The sequence below is a fragment of the Ceratosolen solmsi genome, unplaced genomic scaffold (assembly GCF_000503995.2).
Source record: "Ceratosolen solmsi marchali unplaced genomic scaffold, CerSol_1.0 scaffold56, whole genome shotgun sequence".
Lineage (NCBI taxonomy): Eukaryota > Metazoa > Arthropoda > Insecta > Hymenoptera > Agaonidae > Ceratosolen > Ceratosolen solmsi.
In genome coordinates, this window is record NW_011948425.1 from 2288103 (window position 1) to 2306467 (window position 18365).

The 18365-nt window shown below is 44.6% G+C and overlaps 1 protein-coding gene across 1 annotated transcript in view; it reads left to right on the forward strand.

Moving 5' to 3' along the window:
• The first annotated feature begins 542 nt into the window (after nt 1–542).
• Nucleotides 543–18365, forward strand: part of Antp (homeotic protein antennapedia) — a 20862-nt gene continuing 3039 nt past the window's right edge. Inside the window, exon 1 of the mRNA XM_011500293.1 lies at nt 543–1555. Within this exon, the coding sequence (XP_011498595.1) occupies nt 706–1555 (850 nt within the window). The 5' untranslated portion in view covers nt 543–705. The remainder of the gene's footprint in view (nt 1556–18365) is intronic.

Below are 18365 nucleotides of genomic sequence, written 5' to 3' on the forward strand. Positions count from 1 at the left end.
ATATATATATATATATATATATATATATATATATATATATATATATGTATATATATGTATATGTATACATGCACATATATAAATATATACAAATATATACATGTGTTTATATATGTGTGTGCGCGTGTGTGTGCGTGTGTGTGTGACTGTGTGTGCGCGCGCGCGCGCGCCTGTGTGTATAAATAAAAACGTATGAGCACATACAAATGTAGGCAAATGAATGGTGTTGTGCCGATGGGATGAAAAAAAAGTAGTCCGAGTGGTGATAAGTCCGTTTGTAAGTTTTGAGTGTCGAAAGTGCATCGAAAGAATAAGGGCGTCAATACACATAGTGAAGACGAGAGATAAACGTGAGTACAAAGGAACGAGCGGTTAAGTTAATAATTGGTAGCGGTAGTGATAAGGTGACGAAGCGAGCATCGGCGGGAGACAGAGAAAGAGTGAGGGGGCGAGGGAGAGAGAGAGAGAGAGAGAGAGTGAGGGAGGGGGGGAGATAAAGAGAGATAGTGCGAGAGATAGACACAGTGCGGGAAGGGGGGGATTTAGAAACAGTGCTGGTATTGAGGGAGGGAGGAGGAGGAGGAGGGTGAGAGTGAGAGAGATATTGGCCGTAGCTTGTAATCGTCGACTAAACGAGGCCCAAAACCGTTGGAGGAAGAGTGCGCGAGTGACTGGCCGCAGCAGCCGCACGCACATAGCCATAGCATGAGTTCGTATTTTGCGAATTCGTACATCCCAGATCTGCGCAATGGCGGGGTGGAGCACCCGCATCAACACCAGCAGCACTACGGGGCCGCGGTTCAGGTGCCGCAGCAGCAGCAGGCGGTCCAACAACAGCCCCAGCAGGCGAGCGACCCCTGCGATCCGACGATGCTTCGCCAAGGTCTACCGGGACACCACTACGCGGCCGCGACTGGCCAGCAGCCGGGAATGCCCTACCCGAGGTTCCCACCCTATGACCGCATGGACATCAGGAACGCGGCCTACTACCAGCAGCAGCAGCAAGAACACGGCATGGACATGGCCGGTTACCGGGCGAGTTCGCCGACCTCCGGCATGCCTGCCCATCTCGGGCACACGCCGACTCCCGTTAATGGCCATCCCTCCACCCCCATCGTCTACGCCTCGTGCAAACTCCAGGCGGCGGCGGTCGACCACCAGGGCAGCGTCCTCGACGGTCCCGACAGTCCACCCCTCGTCGACGCTCAAATGCACCATCAAATGCACCCCCAGCATCCTCACATGCAGGCCCAGCAGCCGCACCCTCAACAACAGCCCCAGCAATCGACCCAACCACCCCAGACGCATTCCCAGCAGCAGCAGCAGCAGCAGCAGCAACACATGCAGCAAACCCAGCAGCACCTGATGTACCAACAACAGACGCAACCCCAGCAGGCCCAGCAGACGGCAATGCACGCCCAGCAGCAGGCACAGACCCAGCAGCACCAGGGCGTCGTAGCCTCTCCGTTGGGTCAGCAGCCTCCGGGGACGCCGCAGAGCGCCACCCCCGCCAATCTGCCGAGTCCGCTCTACCCCTGGATGAGGAGTCAGTTTGGTGAGTCTCACCTTTCATCATGCGTCCTCGAGCCGACCAAGCGCGCGCCCATCACCCGATTTCCAACTTTCATCGAGCCTCTAGAATCTCGATATAATAGGAGAAAAATCTCGTAGTCCCTCCCCCTTCCCCCACACGCTCAACACACCCACCCGCCCACCCAACACACACGCGCACGCACACGCACACGCATACGCGGGCCGACACACGCATTCACGTCAGGCGGCCGCATGAGACAAGAAGGCAATTGATTGGTTGTTTAAGGAGCCGTTGGCCCAGAACGGGCCCATTCGTAGTATCAATCAGGCAGGGTCTTGTCGTTCATTGTCGAACGCGATAGCGAGGGAAGGCCCAATCGTCGTCTCGGCGAATAAGGAAATCGCCCAGGAAGTCGCTCTTTTGGTTCCACTCGTTAAAACGTGTCACGAGCCAGCGGGACGGAGAAAGTACCTCGGCGCACTCGTACGTGAGAATATTTTCGAAAGCGATTAGCGAGGCTCAGGGCCGCGTGGATTTGCAGAGTTTCACCGGTGCAAAAGCCGTCCCGGTGACACGTGGGTCAGCAGTCGTCGTGGTCGTTGTCGTTGTCGTTGTCGCCGCCGCCAGAAATAGGCCTCCAACCTCTCCAGTTTTCTAGCGAGGCGCGCGCACAATTATATGAGAGGCGGCTCAAACCGTGAGCCAAGTTATTTATTGAGCTGATCTTTTTGCTTTTGGCGAGCCACGGATTGCGTCGCGAGCGATAATTCCGGCACCCTAGCATCTCTCTCGTTCAAGTCGGCAGATTTTTCCCCGGACTGCCTGGACGACCTGGACGACCTGGACGACCTGGACGACCTGGACGACCTGGACGGGGACCATGTCCCGGCCCTCATGGCCCGCCACTATTTCAATCGGCAATTATTATTTGCGCAATGCTGTTGCGCTTTCTGGCTTTGTGAGTGGTCTTGGACTTGGCGTGATGCTGTTGGGAGAAAAAACCGTCGGTTAAAAATGACATGGCACTGGGTAATAAATAATTTCCCCGCTATAATCATTGCCTGAAATTGTTAATATTTTAATATTGTCCGTGGCTCTCATATGCTTCGATTCGGATAAAAATGACCAATTTTTTCCATTTTACGGTAATAATAATATTTGAGCTGCATTGTATTTGTGGTTTCGACTATTAAATGTCCATAGATTTTTGATGCACTTAAACGCAATACCGTCTATAAAGAAGTATTTATGTAAATGTAAGTAAGAGGCATTTGCTGGAGATGGGAAAGCGCGCTAATTAGATTTTCTCGCAAAATCACTTAGCAAACGTACGGGTTTATCAAATGACTTGTGCGACAAAATTAATTAACAAATCACCGTCCATGCCACGGCTGTCCGTTGTTTTACTATTTTTTTTTTTTTTTTAATTTTATTAATTTTATTTTTTGAGAAAAAAGTAACTTGAAGCAGGTTGAAGGTGATTGGGGATGGGGATGGGGATGGGGATGGTGATGGCGATGGGGTGGGGGAGGGGGAGGGGGAGGTGGGGGGGTGGTGGGGGGAGGGGGGGGGGGTAATTGTAGGACTCAATCACATTGCCCGAGTAAATGTACAAGTAAAGTGAATTTATAAATACGTTTGTTCGGTATGGAAGAAACATTTTGGCTTTAATCGATGGAATACGCTACGTAATTAAAAGTGATTACGCGGAAGAAAACAGCTGAAATAAGTGGCGGGGAGAGCGAGCGAGAGGCAAAACGCTGCCATCGGCTCTCCTTATTCAATGACAATTTTCGCAATATACCGCCCCGGGATTATACACGCGACGCACGACGCAGGATCCTTCGGTTATTGACAATGCGCGCAATACTCATCGGCGACGCAACGAGGCCGATAATTAATGGCTGCCATAACAAAGTGATAATAGGCCGGAGTCGTAATTTATCTAGACAGGGGCCCCACAAGCCGAGCTATTGGATCTCATAAGCATTCAGGTTTGCAGGTTGCGCGCAAACCCCCGTCGGCTTTATTCTCATTACTACGTCATCTCCTTCGGCGCAGCGTTCCCAAACTCTAATAATAACAATAATAACAATAATAACAATAATAACAATAATAACAATAACAATAACAACAACAACGGAGCGTAATGTAACCGTGTGGGACGTTAGACTTAACCCGAGGGGAGGACACCGCCCGAGGGAAATTATGGAAACGTCTCCGAGACTTTGGGCCCCGGCGACCAACCAACCTCGGCTCAGTCTTCCTTTAATTTCCGTCGTGGTGACATTTGCGGAAGCTCCGGAGTATACTTGGCGCTTCAGCTGCATCAACTTCTCGCGATACTCGGGCGTCACTGCTCCTTACGCCTCTCAACGTCGATCGTAAGAGTTACAGCCGATTGGCCTGCCGCGCAGGACGAGGGCCCGTATGTCAGGAATTCGCCTAGGCTACATAAACGCAGTCGGGGCGGTATTGAGCCGCGCGCGCACACACGCCAAGTACGATCGATACTTTGCCAGTCGGACGTGAAGAAACCCCGGGAAGGTACCGATTGCCGCCCGTGGAAACTTATCAACCGCCGCGACCCCGCCACCTATCCTAATACCAATGCCAAGTGATCCAATTGACTCGGATCGTCGAATTAGTGCGAGCAAGGAGTGGCGTAGAGGAAAGGAAGGAGGTCGTATCAATGGAGCTTGTCGGTTGCTCTCCCCCGCCCGCCCCGATTTCCCCTGAAAAGTGAAAAATCGCGGATCGGCGAGCGGTAAGACGAGAGTCCGCTCGTCCCATCTCTCGGCTGGATGCGCAAGCTGGCCCCCGAAGGCGGGCCGACGGTCGATGCAGGGTCCGATAGGACCCTGCAACGCTGCTCGATGCACATTGCCCTCGGACGAGAGCAGCAGCAGCAGCAGCAGCAGCAGCACCAGCAGCAGCCGTTCTGGCCACCACCCTCCCCCACCGTACTTCACAAAGAACGCTGGCCGTTGATCCGGCGGATTCAGGCATTGGCTCACAGATGTCAGCACTTTGGCCTCGGTCACCCGACCGCGGCGACGTCGTTATCGTACCCGAGGCGTTCGGCCGTGGCCGCGAATTCTCGGGGCGTCCACGGCTGCGGACGAGGACAGGGCAGCGAGTACGAGATGTCGGAGTGCGGAGTACTTTTCACTTGGGCTGAGTGTTCGCTCATGGCCTCGGGACAGTTTTCCTCGGGCATTTTCCGGCATTCGCTCATCTTTCGCTCCTCAACTCTCCTACTGATAAGCCATTGTTGAAGCTGCAGCGGCTATGACGGGATGCTGCGTGCGTAGGTATTCGAGGCTCTGGTCGTGCGTTTAAGAATATTAAAATGGAGTTTGAAGAGAGTGTGGCAATTGAGGTTTTGAGATTCACTTGTTCGTCTCGTTTCGTATTACGAGCGATTTACTTGGAGGATCGAGTCGGGGATGCTTATGTAACGAAAGTGTCGATTTTTCGGGATCGCGTCATCATAATTATATCGATTGTTTTAAGACGTCGATGGGCTGTCGGTAAATTAGAGTTCGCGCAAACTGTCATGAACGATCGTATAATCGATCAATTTATGGGAAATTAAATTTGAATTTAAAACGTGGAGAGTAAAAGCGCCGTTGGCAAAAAATTTCCTAGGACAATCAATATTTCACAATTTTACCATAGTATCGACGGTAAAATGGCAGATATCGAGATAGACAGATAGATAGGATCGAGGGGGAGTGGTAGAGGAGGAGAGATAAATAAGTAATGATTTTTACAATATTATTCTATTGAACAGGTTGAATAGCGAAATAATATTAAAATTTAAAATCATAATGAATTAATGATTGTTGATAAATCGAGAATGAAGAGCATTTAAACGTATAATTCTATGATTCATATGTAACAAAAATATATGAAGGATCAAGTATTGTTTATAAGAATGTGGCAGTATGTATAATTTTCTTTTTATAATTTCCGAATAATAAGATTGACGAAGACGAATGAATTTGATTAAAATCGCCAAATTACGTATTCTTACTACAATCAAATGGATTTATTTAATTGAATTCAATTGAATTTATTTTGCAATTTTTTACTTCTATTACTTTTATTAAAAAAAAAAAAAAAAAAAAAAAAAAAAAAAAGACCAACTAACAGTATACATTATAATTAAATTATCCACACAATAATGTTTATGCTATTATTAAATTTATAATGTATGTATAAAAAATTAGATCAAAACAACTTGTTACGAGTACGAGTAGGAAAAATTGTATGAGATTGAAATACAAAGATTTTACCAGTCAACAGACTATTTATAGAGAAAAAAAAAGAAAAGAAAAAAACACTCCAAACTGAAAACTTAAGACAATAATTAATTATATCACTTAAATTTTCGACGTATCTCTTAAAATCATTTAAAACTGAATTAATTATGCTGATAAAGAATACATTAGAAAAACGTTAACATTATACCAGTTAATTATACTTTTTAATACATCGTGTCTCACATTATGATAACAGTTTTAATGAAAGCATTGTGCGAAGAGCATTTGTTGTTAGTCAATATGAAACTTTCCTGCATACGATTATAAATGTATTTTCCTTAATTCTTCTTCAAGTCGATAAAGATGTAACGCCTCGTGTCATAATCATATCATAACAAATAATCACATAATGAATTAAAATTTTGATATACATTTGGCCAATTATATCGCCGGTAAAATGAAATGACTTTTCATTCGTTTTTCTTGTAATCACGATTTTCATTATATTCGATCGTTCGTTCCTTCCTTCTACTCGGGACTGTAACCATGAATTTGCCTCGAATCTCATACAAAATCAGAAGATAATTCCGGATTTATCACAGTAAGACATCAGCGGCCTTTCAATGCAAATGCATATGTAGTGAAAGAGAGATAGTGAGAAAGGGGGTGGGGGAGGGAAGCCGGAGACAGAGATTTGCAAATCCCGTGTTTTTCACACAGATTAGATTAATACTTGAAATAGACTATTTATTATGTTATCTGACGCCGAATGCCAGACGTATAGTAATAATATATATTATTATTGATATTACTGTCACGATAATTACAACGTGCGACTCTTATTAAAACGGCGATTTTATGATCGTTGTCAAATTTTAAAATAATAATAAAAACAAATAATTGAAAATAATTTAATAAATTAGCTCACTTCCATATAAATGATTCCATAATAACGCACGCACGCACGCACGCACGCACGCACGCACGCACGCACGCACGCACGCACAGGCACACACAAACATCACACATAGGCACGCATATACTACCGAGTTTGGAATTAGTATTGTGTTTTAATATCGGCTTTCGTTATTCGACAATTTTGAATCAAATTTGTTAATTTTTGTGAATATCAATTTCGGGGAAGCAAGATGGTTTTGCCCGGAAACAGTTGACTTGTAAGATACGACATTTTTCAAAGTTAAATTTCAACACGTACGTTTTCGAATTTAATTATAATTTAATATTGATTTATCATTTCATTCATTATAATCGGCCGTTTAAATAACCAATTTACTCGTAAAAAATAATTATTATAAATAATAAAAAATAAAGTGTGAGATGTGGTTGAATTAAAAATTCTTATTAATAAAAGCCGTGTGATTAAAAATTGATATTCATGAATATTTTAAATATATTGTCTCGTAAATAAATTATAAAATTATTGTCATTGTATATTAAAAGAGAAGTGACAGTACGATAATATAGTAAAAAGATAAGCCTTGAAATCCATTAAATGGTAATTGAAATTTAATAACTACCTTTTTAAAAAGACGAGATAATAAAAAATGTTCAAGTACGATAATTTAAATAAGCGACATTTATTTAGCCAGAAATTAAGTTGAAAATGACTTGTGATTATTTCATTGAAATGAAAGCTTAAATTTCCTTAAATGAAAAAGAAATTGGAAATCACAAAATTGTATCAATTATCAAATAAGTGTTCTTGCACAAACGCAAAATGTCATGATGCAATTATTTCAAATCAATTTTCTTCTCTCTCTCTCTCTCTCTCTCTCTCTCTCTCTCTCTCTCTCTCTAACGCGAATGAATAAATCATAATCATTGAATCAAGTTGGGTTGAATTTTCGTAAGTTAGCTTATAATTAGTGGGATTTTCAACTGGACGTTTCGTTAATGCATGTGCGTCATAGGATGGATCGAGGGGGCCGGAGCGGAACGATTGCTGCTGATATGGGAGGGGTGGGGAGATGGTGGTGGTGGTGGTGGATTAGTTGTTTTTTTTGTTGGGGACGGGGCTGGAAGGGAAGAGGATAGAGGCTAGTTCTACACAGCCGATAGGCCGAAAGTAGCGAGTCAAAAACGAGTTTTCTCGCTGGCTCCGTCGAAAAAGGGTCGCGGTCCCATGCCGGCCGACTCGCCGGACTCGGACCCGAAGCAACAACGGGGCTTTTAATATACGCGAGATAATTGCGACGCGCGTTGGTCCCGAGATTTATGGCGCCGCGACGGCCGCTCTCATAAATAAAAAGCGCCTCTCTCGAGAAAGCGATGTACCGGTGGCCAGTGCTACCGTTACTCTGCCTACTACGACTGGCCCCGCGGATTTCGTGGATCACACTAAGTTGCCGGCGGATACCCGGAGTGCAGCCGATAAGCTTTGTGACTCGACGGCACCTGCGCCTCCTTATGGTCCCTTATCGAATATTTACCAACTCCAAGGGCTCGGCGGACCTCGAGGATCGATGGCTCCTCGGGAGCAGCATCGCTTGTAATTACGCGAATTTTTCCTTTGTGGCTTGTTTGGTCGCTTTTGCGAGATTCATATGGATTAAATTACATTAAATGCATTACTTTTAGATAAATGTCATCTCCATTGGCAATTGTATTGGGTTTACTAATATATAATAGCCACTTGGGTTGGAAAAGCTTTCGAGTCCGAGCACTCATTAGCCCCATTTAAGCTACTTATCCGCTGATAATGTGAGATCACTCGCTGCTCCATACTATATATCGTAAGCAAGTCGGCCAATCCCAAATGCATAATGCAGTCTTATCACGCACTTGTATATTAAGCAGAGAGGAGGGCATGTTGATACTTGGAATTGCAAAATTATCGTTGATTATTCGGGGGATGAAAAGTATCGTTATTATTGCGGGCTTTAGAATGTTAGCGGTAACGCTCGACGAAGTGTTTTGCCGTTAATTGCGCGCGGAAATGGGCGGATTGATGAGGGTAGATCATTGTAAAATTGCATTCGATGCGAATAAGAGGCGGAGCGAATTGAATGTTGCAAAACACTTCCTCGCATTAAAATTACTGGCCGAATGGCTAATTGAAGTAAATAGTAAAAAGTAGCAATCGCAGGGGCAAAGTAATAAATTAGCGTGAGCGTTTCGTGGCTCCGTATCGTAAATGCCACTGGCATTACGTCAGCATGGCCATCTGCTCGTTGGATGAGGGTGGAGCCAGACGGGAGGAAAAGCCAGCTTTCTAAAAGTTTCCCCCGCACCGATTAATTAGCATTTTTGGTATCGGCTTCGGTAATTATGTCCTCGTGATGATTCAATGCAGCCGGCGGCCGGACCGTAGCACCGCCGAGTTTGGATAAAGGATGGCTGCGGTGGTGGCGGTGACGTCGGGCCCACGAAAAGGGATGAGACCTGCGAGGGGGAGGAGCGAACTGGAGAAAGAAAATGAGCCGACGTGGAAAGAAAGGAGAAGCGACGAAGGAGATGGAGAGTCGTAATACAGACAGCCGTCAGGAGTTAGTGGCGTGGAAGTAGAAAACGATACGCGCGGAGGGAAAGGCCCGTCGCGAGGGAGGAGAGATGCGAGGGAGTAGGAGAGCGGTATAGTCGACGGCATGTAAGATGGCCCGTGAGGGGGAGGGACAAATGACGATGATGGATGGTCCACGGAAACCCTCGAGATCGTGGCTCGCTTTTTGAGAGGACCGCCATGGCGCATTTCTCTCCAGGTTTCTTACTTTCTTTTTTTACATTTTGCTTTTAATCTCTTATATTTTTTCTGCTTTTCTCTTGCCCTCCTGCATCCCCTTTTCCCCTTACCCTTCCCCACGCCTCACTCATCACTCGCACTCGCTCTTCTCACTCTGGCCTCTCTCATTTCTCGCTTTATCCTCATTTTCACATTTCTGAAGAAGGAAACTTGTTAATCTCTTTTAAGAGTATATCACTTGGTGGCCCCTGTGATTGTAAATTATTCAACGGAATATTTTATTTATATTTCTTCTTCCGAAAAACGTATAAAATCTTGAAAGATAACATTCCTTTTAAAAATCAAGAACCTTTACCATCTTTGTCTCGTTGGTCCTCGTCGACCCTACTTTTTATAACCGAATTTATATTATTTATCGTATCGGTTAAGAAGCGGTCATTTGTTACATAATAATTAAAAACGTTATATTTCAATACGAGTCTACTTATTCTATAACAAACTAATTATTTCAGACACTTTAATACTGTAAATGAAAATTTTTTCAGCAAATTTTCATATTCCAATTTGTACTTGTTCGCTCTCGCTCTCTCCTTCTATTTCATTATTACTATAGTTAATCACGTTCTCACTCTCTCTCTCTCTCTCTCTCTCTCTCTCTCTCTCTCTCTCTCTCTCTCGGGGCTACATACGAGTAAAAGATGTTGACGGAAAAGTGATAAAACAGTCGGCCGGGTATGCTCGGCCATGTCCCGTGTGTATACTCTCGTCGACGCTATCTTTTATTTTCTCGAAAAGCTTCCGTTCTCACTCTCTCGTCTTTTTTCCGTTAACCCTCTCTCGTTATTCCTTTTGCCCCGAGAACGTCCGGCCCTCTGTCCTTATCTCCTCTCTCTCTCTCTCTCTCTCTCTCTCTGTCTTTATTTCTGTCTCTATTTCCCCTTCCCGCTCCGCTACCTCCCCCTCTCGCGCTTTGACGAACAAAAAGGAGCATTCGTCCTATTTGATTTTAAAGCCAGCTGGAGAGAGACAGTGAGCGCTTTGTTCGCGAATTTAATTAAGGGGCGAGCGCGTAAAGCCCGCGCGAAGAATTTCCAACCGCGTTTTTTATCCTCTTGCTCGCGTCCTCGTCTTTTGTTATCCCGTTAGGTGTTGCAGGATTCATTTTTGATGAATGGAGAGAGGCGAGCTCTTGCGCGACGCCCCGATCCTTGGCGGCATTAATAATTCAAAAGGGGTATGAAAATTATGCGTCCGTCAAAAGATTTTGGGCCAAAAGGAGAAAAGATCGCCTCGCCAACTAATGTGTTTATATGCAAAGTAACGCTTAATGACGAAGCACGATTACGCGGACGATATTCGTCGATCGTTCCTCGGGGAAGGACCGGCGAGGCGAGGAGGAGCGAGTAGCTTCTCACGCGGCGTAGCGCATCCTCGATGCACCACGAGCAACGGCCTCGGAACGGTCGTGACTCGCACGAGGAGGAAGCGGACGCGGGCCGCGCGAGGGACCAGCCGAGACGAAACAAGGGGACACGTGTCTTTCCTAAAAATAATTCGCCTCGACCGGGGTGCTGGTGTGGGGCGCGTGAAAGGAAGTGCCGTGCTCGGCGGTTGCTGGGAAAAGAGAGCGTGCCTCCCTTCGTCGCCTCTCCTTTTTCCTTAATATAGACGACGCGAGAGCTCGCATCCTGAACGATGAGAAATCGATCCATTCACGCTCCTTTGAGCTCGCGTGGGTGCCGGGGCACGGCACCGTGAACCTTCTTTCTCTTCCCCCGTCCCTCTAGTACTTTGTCAATGTTAAATTCCATCCACCTGTGCATTGTTGGCCCCGTCTATGCTTCCTTTTACGCACTTAGCTCAAAGGATTTTCTAGCTCTGCGGTGGCCCCGGGAACACGACTGCCACGACTAGAGTGTTTCTTTATCTATCTCTCTCTCTCTCTCTCTCTCTATCTCTATCTCTATCTCTCTCTCTCTCTCTCTGTCTCTATCTCTATCTCTCTATCTCTCGTCTCAATAACTCGCCCCGAGTCGGAAAAACGTAAAAAATGATATTCTAATCTGCGGATAGCGATTGCTTGGATTGGAAGAAAGAGGGAATGATCGCGGGGCCACGGGGCGAGAGAAAATTAGCAACGCTCGCCTTTGCAACTGCCCGGTCATTACTAATCGCTTTTCCCATGTATAATTTTAAAAATCCATTGGGTGTATTTTCATCTTTCTTGGAATTCGGCTTCTCGGCGAATAAGCGTAGGCTAACTTTAGAACATTCGGGGCTGGTAGTATTGTTGATTGGAACTGCGACGTCGCTTGATACGTCGTCTTCGAGGAAAGCCACAGTTACGTGGAAAGACCATTTTTATCCCTTAAAAATCTTGGCCTGCGATGCTTAGTCGGCAATGCCTTAAAGTACATTCATGCGTAATGCGCGCCAAATATCCGTAAGCAATGGCACCCGATGCTCAAAAGCCAATTTATGCGAAATCTCAAGGTCTAACGCGACGTGTACATTCGGCTCTCATTGTTCATCATAAACGAAGCGAAACTTACGATTTATTTATACGACGGTTACAAGCTCACTTTACCTCCGTAAAATATGAAATCTCTTTGTTACGTGCGCGTGTGCGTGTGAGGTGTGGGCACACGCTCGCTCGTCAAGCCCACCATTGTACTTCGACCGCGGAGTAATGGCGAATGTGCCTAGGGCTCGCGCCATTGAATTTTCAATAAGCGCGAGGCGAAAGTCGTTAATTAGCGGCGAGCGACGATGGTAGACGACTAATCGGCGAGACTTTTCCCGCTATTCTTGAGGTTATTGAGGTCTTGAGATCTGCAGCACTCGGCTACTCATTAGTCCAAAAAGCTTCGGCTCCCTTCGCGAGTATCCTGCATCATGCGATCGCTGCTTCGAGCGGAGGCTGGGAACGCGCGAGGAGGAAGGGAGAAAAGTCTCAGTCGTAACCGAGAAACTAGCCTATAATAAGCAGGCATCTATAGGATAGTTTTAAGAAATGGAATGGTATGTAACCACTGAAGAGAGAGATAGACAGAGAGAGAGAGAGAGAGATAGAGAGAGAGAGATAGAGAGAGAGAGATAGAGAGAGAGAGATAGAGAGAGAGAGATAGAGAGAGAGAGATAGAGAGAGAGAGATAGAGAGAGAGAGATAGAGAGAGAGAGATAGAGAGAGAGAGATAGAGAGAGAGAGATATAGAGAGAGATAGAGAGAGAGAGAAAGCATAGTCAGACTCATAAATCTCTTGGCATACTCCAGGGGACATTTGATCCTTGCGTAACCCAACGCCGTTAATTTATTACCCCGCATTTAAAGTCACTTTCGTCCGCGAGAAAGCAAAGAGAAACAAGGAGGTGAGAAAGAGATGCCGTGCGCCCTGCCGGCAACGGTAAAATGCGCTGATCTCAGTTTCTGCAAAACGCGCTCTTAAGGGTTGTCTCCACTCATTTACTCGCATAAAACAAGCTTACTTATAACAATATTTTCCGAGAGGATGTTACGGGGCTCTTCCCTCTCGCGCCTCATATCAAGGGACTCGCACTCCCAATATAGCATCCCAAGCCTGCTCCTCTAGTCACGTATGACAAAATTTATTATTAAATTAATTAACCGTTACGCTCTAAATTAAGCCGCTGGATATTTTTCCTTTACGAGCTGCTCCTTTATTTGGCCGGGCCTAGGTTGGCTGGCCTGGGCCCTCGTTTCAACTCCGCATAACTCCGATATCCTACGGGATTCCAACTCTAATATCACGGCGCGCATGGATTATTCTATTTATTTTTTGTTCCCGCGTCGCTGCTAAATCGGCTCGTTGAAGCGAAGCAGCCGAGGAATGGATGGAATTTGGATCCGTGGCCCTACGACTCGGAGGTGTTCGACTTTGGTGGGCCGTCAGTTATATTTAAATCAAAGCTCCTTTCTTCTGGCCCAATTGACCTTTATTACTCTGGCTACCTCATTTCATACTCCTCCAACGGTCCTAACACTGTACAGGTGCAATTAGTCTCCAATCCCCACGACAATTTCAAAAATCCTCCACAAACCTGACTCTGCTCGAACCCATTGCACAGATAATAATGACATGGAGTGCGCTCAGGTAATATTGGAGAGGGGAACCTCGCCAAACGCTTTCGCCTCTTCGAATTAGCGCCAGGCATCGGTCAACATAGCATGTGTCGCGCGACGAGGTGCCTCGCTCCTAAATTTAGACCTCCGTCTTTGTTTATCTTTTAAGATTCATTACGAGTTGAATTTGAATGAGAAGTTGCTCTGCGGAAGGGATGCGCGTGCATCGTAGCTAATTATCGCGATAGAGCACATCAAACGGACTCGGTGGCACCCAACTCCTTTCCTTCGCCACAACTAATTACGTTGACAACCACGCTCCGCGAAACCTGCCGTCCCCGCCACTCCCCACCCCAACATAGATACAACAAAGATAAGCAAGCCCGAAGCGCTGTGCTGTAATATATTTTAAATAAACAATGCTCTTGGTGCGTCATTACCTACGCAAATAGAAGATTTCGTGGACGTGGGGCGAAATTAGGAAGATTCGCCGACGTCGTTATTAATCGAGCCCCCGTACGGAACTTTCCTCCCTGTGCTATAATAATAACAATAACAATAACAATAACAATAACAATAACAATAACAATAACAACAACAACAACAATAATAACAATAATAACAGCAACAACAATAATAACAACAACAACAACAACAACAATAATAATAATAATAATAATAAAAATACACGTCCGATGGATTCGAGCCTATGCAGCGACAACGTTGTCTCGCTCTCGACATTTTGGAATTTTCACATCGCCGCAACCTCACCGCGATCACTCCCCTCGCGCTTCCCGGTTCTCCGAGGAAGCCTAGGGACGATTTACAAAGCCGGTAACCTTCCAGATAGTACGAAAAGTCCCTAATCCCGGCATTAACAAGTAGCCACTCATCTCGAGAGACAAAACGTCATCAGACGCCTATTAATGGCTAAAAACAATCAATATCGTGGATGATTTTTTCATTTACCGCAGATTGCATAAAAAAATTGGGATACGAACGGGCTAAAACGGTATTATATTTTCATCGAGTCTTTCTTTTACGCGTTACTGTTGATCACCCAAGGCGCTTCCCTTCCACCCTTCGTCCCACCAAACTCTCGCCAAAACACGTATCTCCGTACCTTTTTCAACACTTATTTATTTTCCTCTTATTTTTACTCTCCCTCGTCCACGCACTCGGGCGAGTGGCCTCTTCCTCAACCATCCCGTGATTTACGCTCTCATACGCCGTTTCGCTCTCCTATCCTTACCCACGCGTACTCCCTTCGCTCTTAATTAAGTAGCGCACGAGACCATAAAACTCAACTATCGTCCATTTTTGCATCATCACTAAAGTTCCATTATCACGATCAGCGCGAATCCTAGTTATGCGATGTAACGCTGATAGCGCGCACCTTCATGTCAGAATCTTGTGTGCGTCTATATCCGAAATTTTCCTTACAACACTAGTCTATATATATATATATATGCACACACACGCATATATCTATATGTAGATTGTGGGACATTTAAATTTATAATTCGCGTTAATCATTTGAATTTTTAACGTAAAATACACCAACTAAAGTAATACGTGAGAGTGTTTATCCTTCATGCGCATAGCAGCATAAATATAAATCTTATCAAAATGTAATATAAAAACTATTATCAATTAATAGCTTCCGTTCCTAGCAAGTAAATATTGTAGCTTGATAATGCTTCGGGCACGTCTACGTAAAATAATTCCCGTCCTACGATATCAACTATGCATTGAAAATATTGATTATAGATTAAAAAGTAACAAAAAAGCTTTTTTTTTTAAGTTTGCAAAAGTGATGGAAAAATGCGAAAAGTTAATAATGGAATGGGCGATGCCGTGATTCCCGGGCGTTTGCACGCAATTAACTTCAATCGAAATCATTCATCTTCCAGGATTTTATGTGCCTCGTTTTCATATTGCGAGCCAACAGCAAAAAGTAATAACAACTCTTGAAATACAAATTAAAGCTCACATAATAATTGGGCTATTCAAATTTTGTAAATTTCCCCTTTCTCGCCAAAGGTAGAGAAATAAGAGGACCAAAAATGGGATAAGAAACGAAACGAGCAGTCTCTCATTTCTCAGTATTTCTTGTCTCTTTGGCATTTAAGCAGCAAAGGCTAGAGATTGTTAGTGAAGAAAAAGTTGCTGTTTATATGAATGCCGCGAGACTAGAGATTGATATGTTGTTAGTTTGGGAGAGAGAGAGAGAGAGAGAGAGAGAGAGAGAGAGAGAGAAAGGGATAAGGGAGGGCTCCTACTTACGTTCCCAGTCAGGCGCTATCTTTATTCCTTCTTTCTTCATCCTTTCTTCCACTAACGCGCCCTTTCTCCTCTCCATTTTATTTATGTTTTTTTCCTTGTTGCCATCACTCTCTTGGCTCTAACGAAACTGGAGAAAGGGAGAAAGAGAGAGAGAGAGAGAGAGAGAGAGAGCGAGAGAGAGAGAGTGCGTGAGTGTGCGTGAGTGAGTGAGACGTGCAGAAGAGGGGGAAGAGGATGGGAAGAGGCGAATAAAATAGTGATTCCGAAACTCCGAAGAATTCTCTCAGTCTTGCTTTCATGGAGAGAGGAGAGAGAACCGCCATCCGTCTTCATCGGTCGACAGCGCGACGGGCGGCGTTTGCCTCGAATGCTCACCGAAGAGTTTTCTTCTTCTTCTTCTTTTACTTCATTTTCATGCTTTTTTTTCGTGGATCTTCTCTTTTATTTCACCTCTTCCCCCTCGCTCGCTCCCCCTCTCACTCTCTCTCTCTCTCTCTCTCTCTCTCTCTTTCTGTCTGCTCATTCGTAGCTTACTCACTTGATTCTTTGAAAGTCTACGGCAACTCGAGTGAGTTGCGTCCAGCCTAATCCTTTTGATATTATATTTCGGATCAGAAAATTTCTTGAACCAAAGTTGAGATTATTTTTATCCCGAGATATTGTAGATCACTTTTTCACATTACTCAATGTAATGCCGCTGTAACAGTAATCTAAAATTAGTTGATTAATATTTAAGAATAATTAGCGGGGAGATGAAAAGCCAACATTACGTTTCAACTATAAGATCGACGTTGACAAATTATTGGGAAATTAAAAATTTTTAACAATTGAATAGAGAATAATTAGAATTTTATAACTTTTGCAATAGATTCTCATTATATGGAAATCGTTAAAGAAAGTTGAAAGAAAACTTTTGGCGATGGTAAGAATTATTTACAATTCTTTAATTCGGTAGAGTACAGTAGAAATAAGTATGGGGAAGGAGCTTAAAAAAAGATTGATAAGCAATTTCTTGAGCACATTTCTAAACATATTGTTAAAGCTTCGTTCATTACTATTGTAACGACTTATTTGATTATTTAGTATTGTTAAGCAAAATATCTTATTAAAACGTATGGATATTACAAAATCTCTTATCCCGTGTACAATTTTCTATTGTTAATGATTAATGAATAAGTAGCATTCATCATGCTCCGATATAACGTATAAATTACATAAAATATGTCTGTATGATATAAAAGCGCAACTGTGCGAACGGCAAACGATTATCTTGAGCGTAGTAGTGGCAACAAACTGCTTTCGGTGTTGCAAAACGAGACTCGCAAAATTAACATTTTAAAAACTCGTCTTACGCAGACTTTGCATTTTTTTTCTTCTTTTTTTTTCTTTTTTTCCCTCGGCCTTAAACTCCCCCTCATCGCCCCCTCTGCGGAGATTAAAGCTCGAGAGTTTCTCACTCCTCGTGCCACTCCTCCGCTCGGCGCAATTAATATTCTGATTCGGAGTTGGCGAACCGACACTAAGAACGAGATGGAAAGAGAGTGAGAATGCGGACTGATCACATCGCGGATACGACGCACGCGGCACACGATATACGTCATACGTAAACTCGTCGCATTACGCGGTTAAACCTCCGAAAAATGGCGTTATTCAGTCGGCGATAAGGATTATAAGGAGAGGAGGAGGAGGAGGAGGAGGAGGAGGAGGAGTAGGAGGAGGAGGAGGACTTCTTGCTATGAGCGAATAAAAACTTTGACGCTGCGGGTGCTATGCAAATATAAACGTACCCCGAGGGGATTGGCAGAGTTTTATTTTATTTTTTATTTCTCGTTTCTCGTTACCTTCTCGTGCTCTTGACTTAACCGACGACGAAAGTCGCTGCTGATATTTTTATGCTCGGTAGGTAATTTTGCAATGCTGATTAATCACAATTGCGTTGGATGTGTGTCGAATGAATTATTGGAAAAATCGATGGGCCCTTAATCATTTAAGGCAAATAGCGAACGCGCGCGGCTAATGTGTATTATTTTAGTTGTAAATCAAAATTTTATTAATGCGCTAGGAGGGAGCTCCCGTCGTATTTATAGAATTCAGGGATGAGGAATCCGTGATTCCGACGACGATCGCAGCAAGAAGATACGGCCGGAGTTTCGGAGATAGTGACAAAGAGCTGTAACGAAAGAAATAGATGATGGAGGTGGGATTGGGAGGGGGTGGGGTAGGGGTAGGGGGTAGGGGGGAAGGAGAGGAGAGGGGTGAGCCACGTCCACGGGCCCGCTTGGTTTTTTAAACTTTTTCTCGGAATATACGTAAGCATAAGATTCGAAGGAGAGCATTATTAATGTGGGCCTGGGAAGGAAGCGAGCGTTCGCGTAGCGAAACCTTAAAACACGCGAGAGAGACGTCGCTTTGATTCTCGACTCGCATCTTCCTTCGCCTCTGCACCGGCAATGATATATAAAGTCCTTGTGGGTCGAATGACGGTAAACAGCGGTA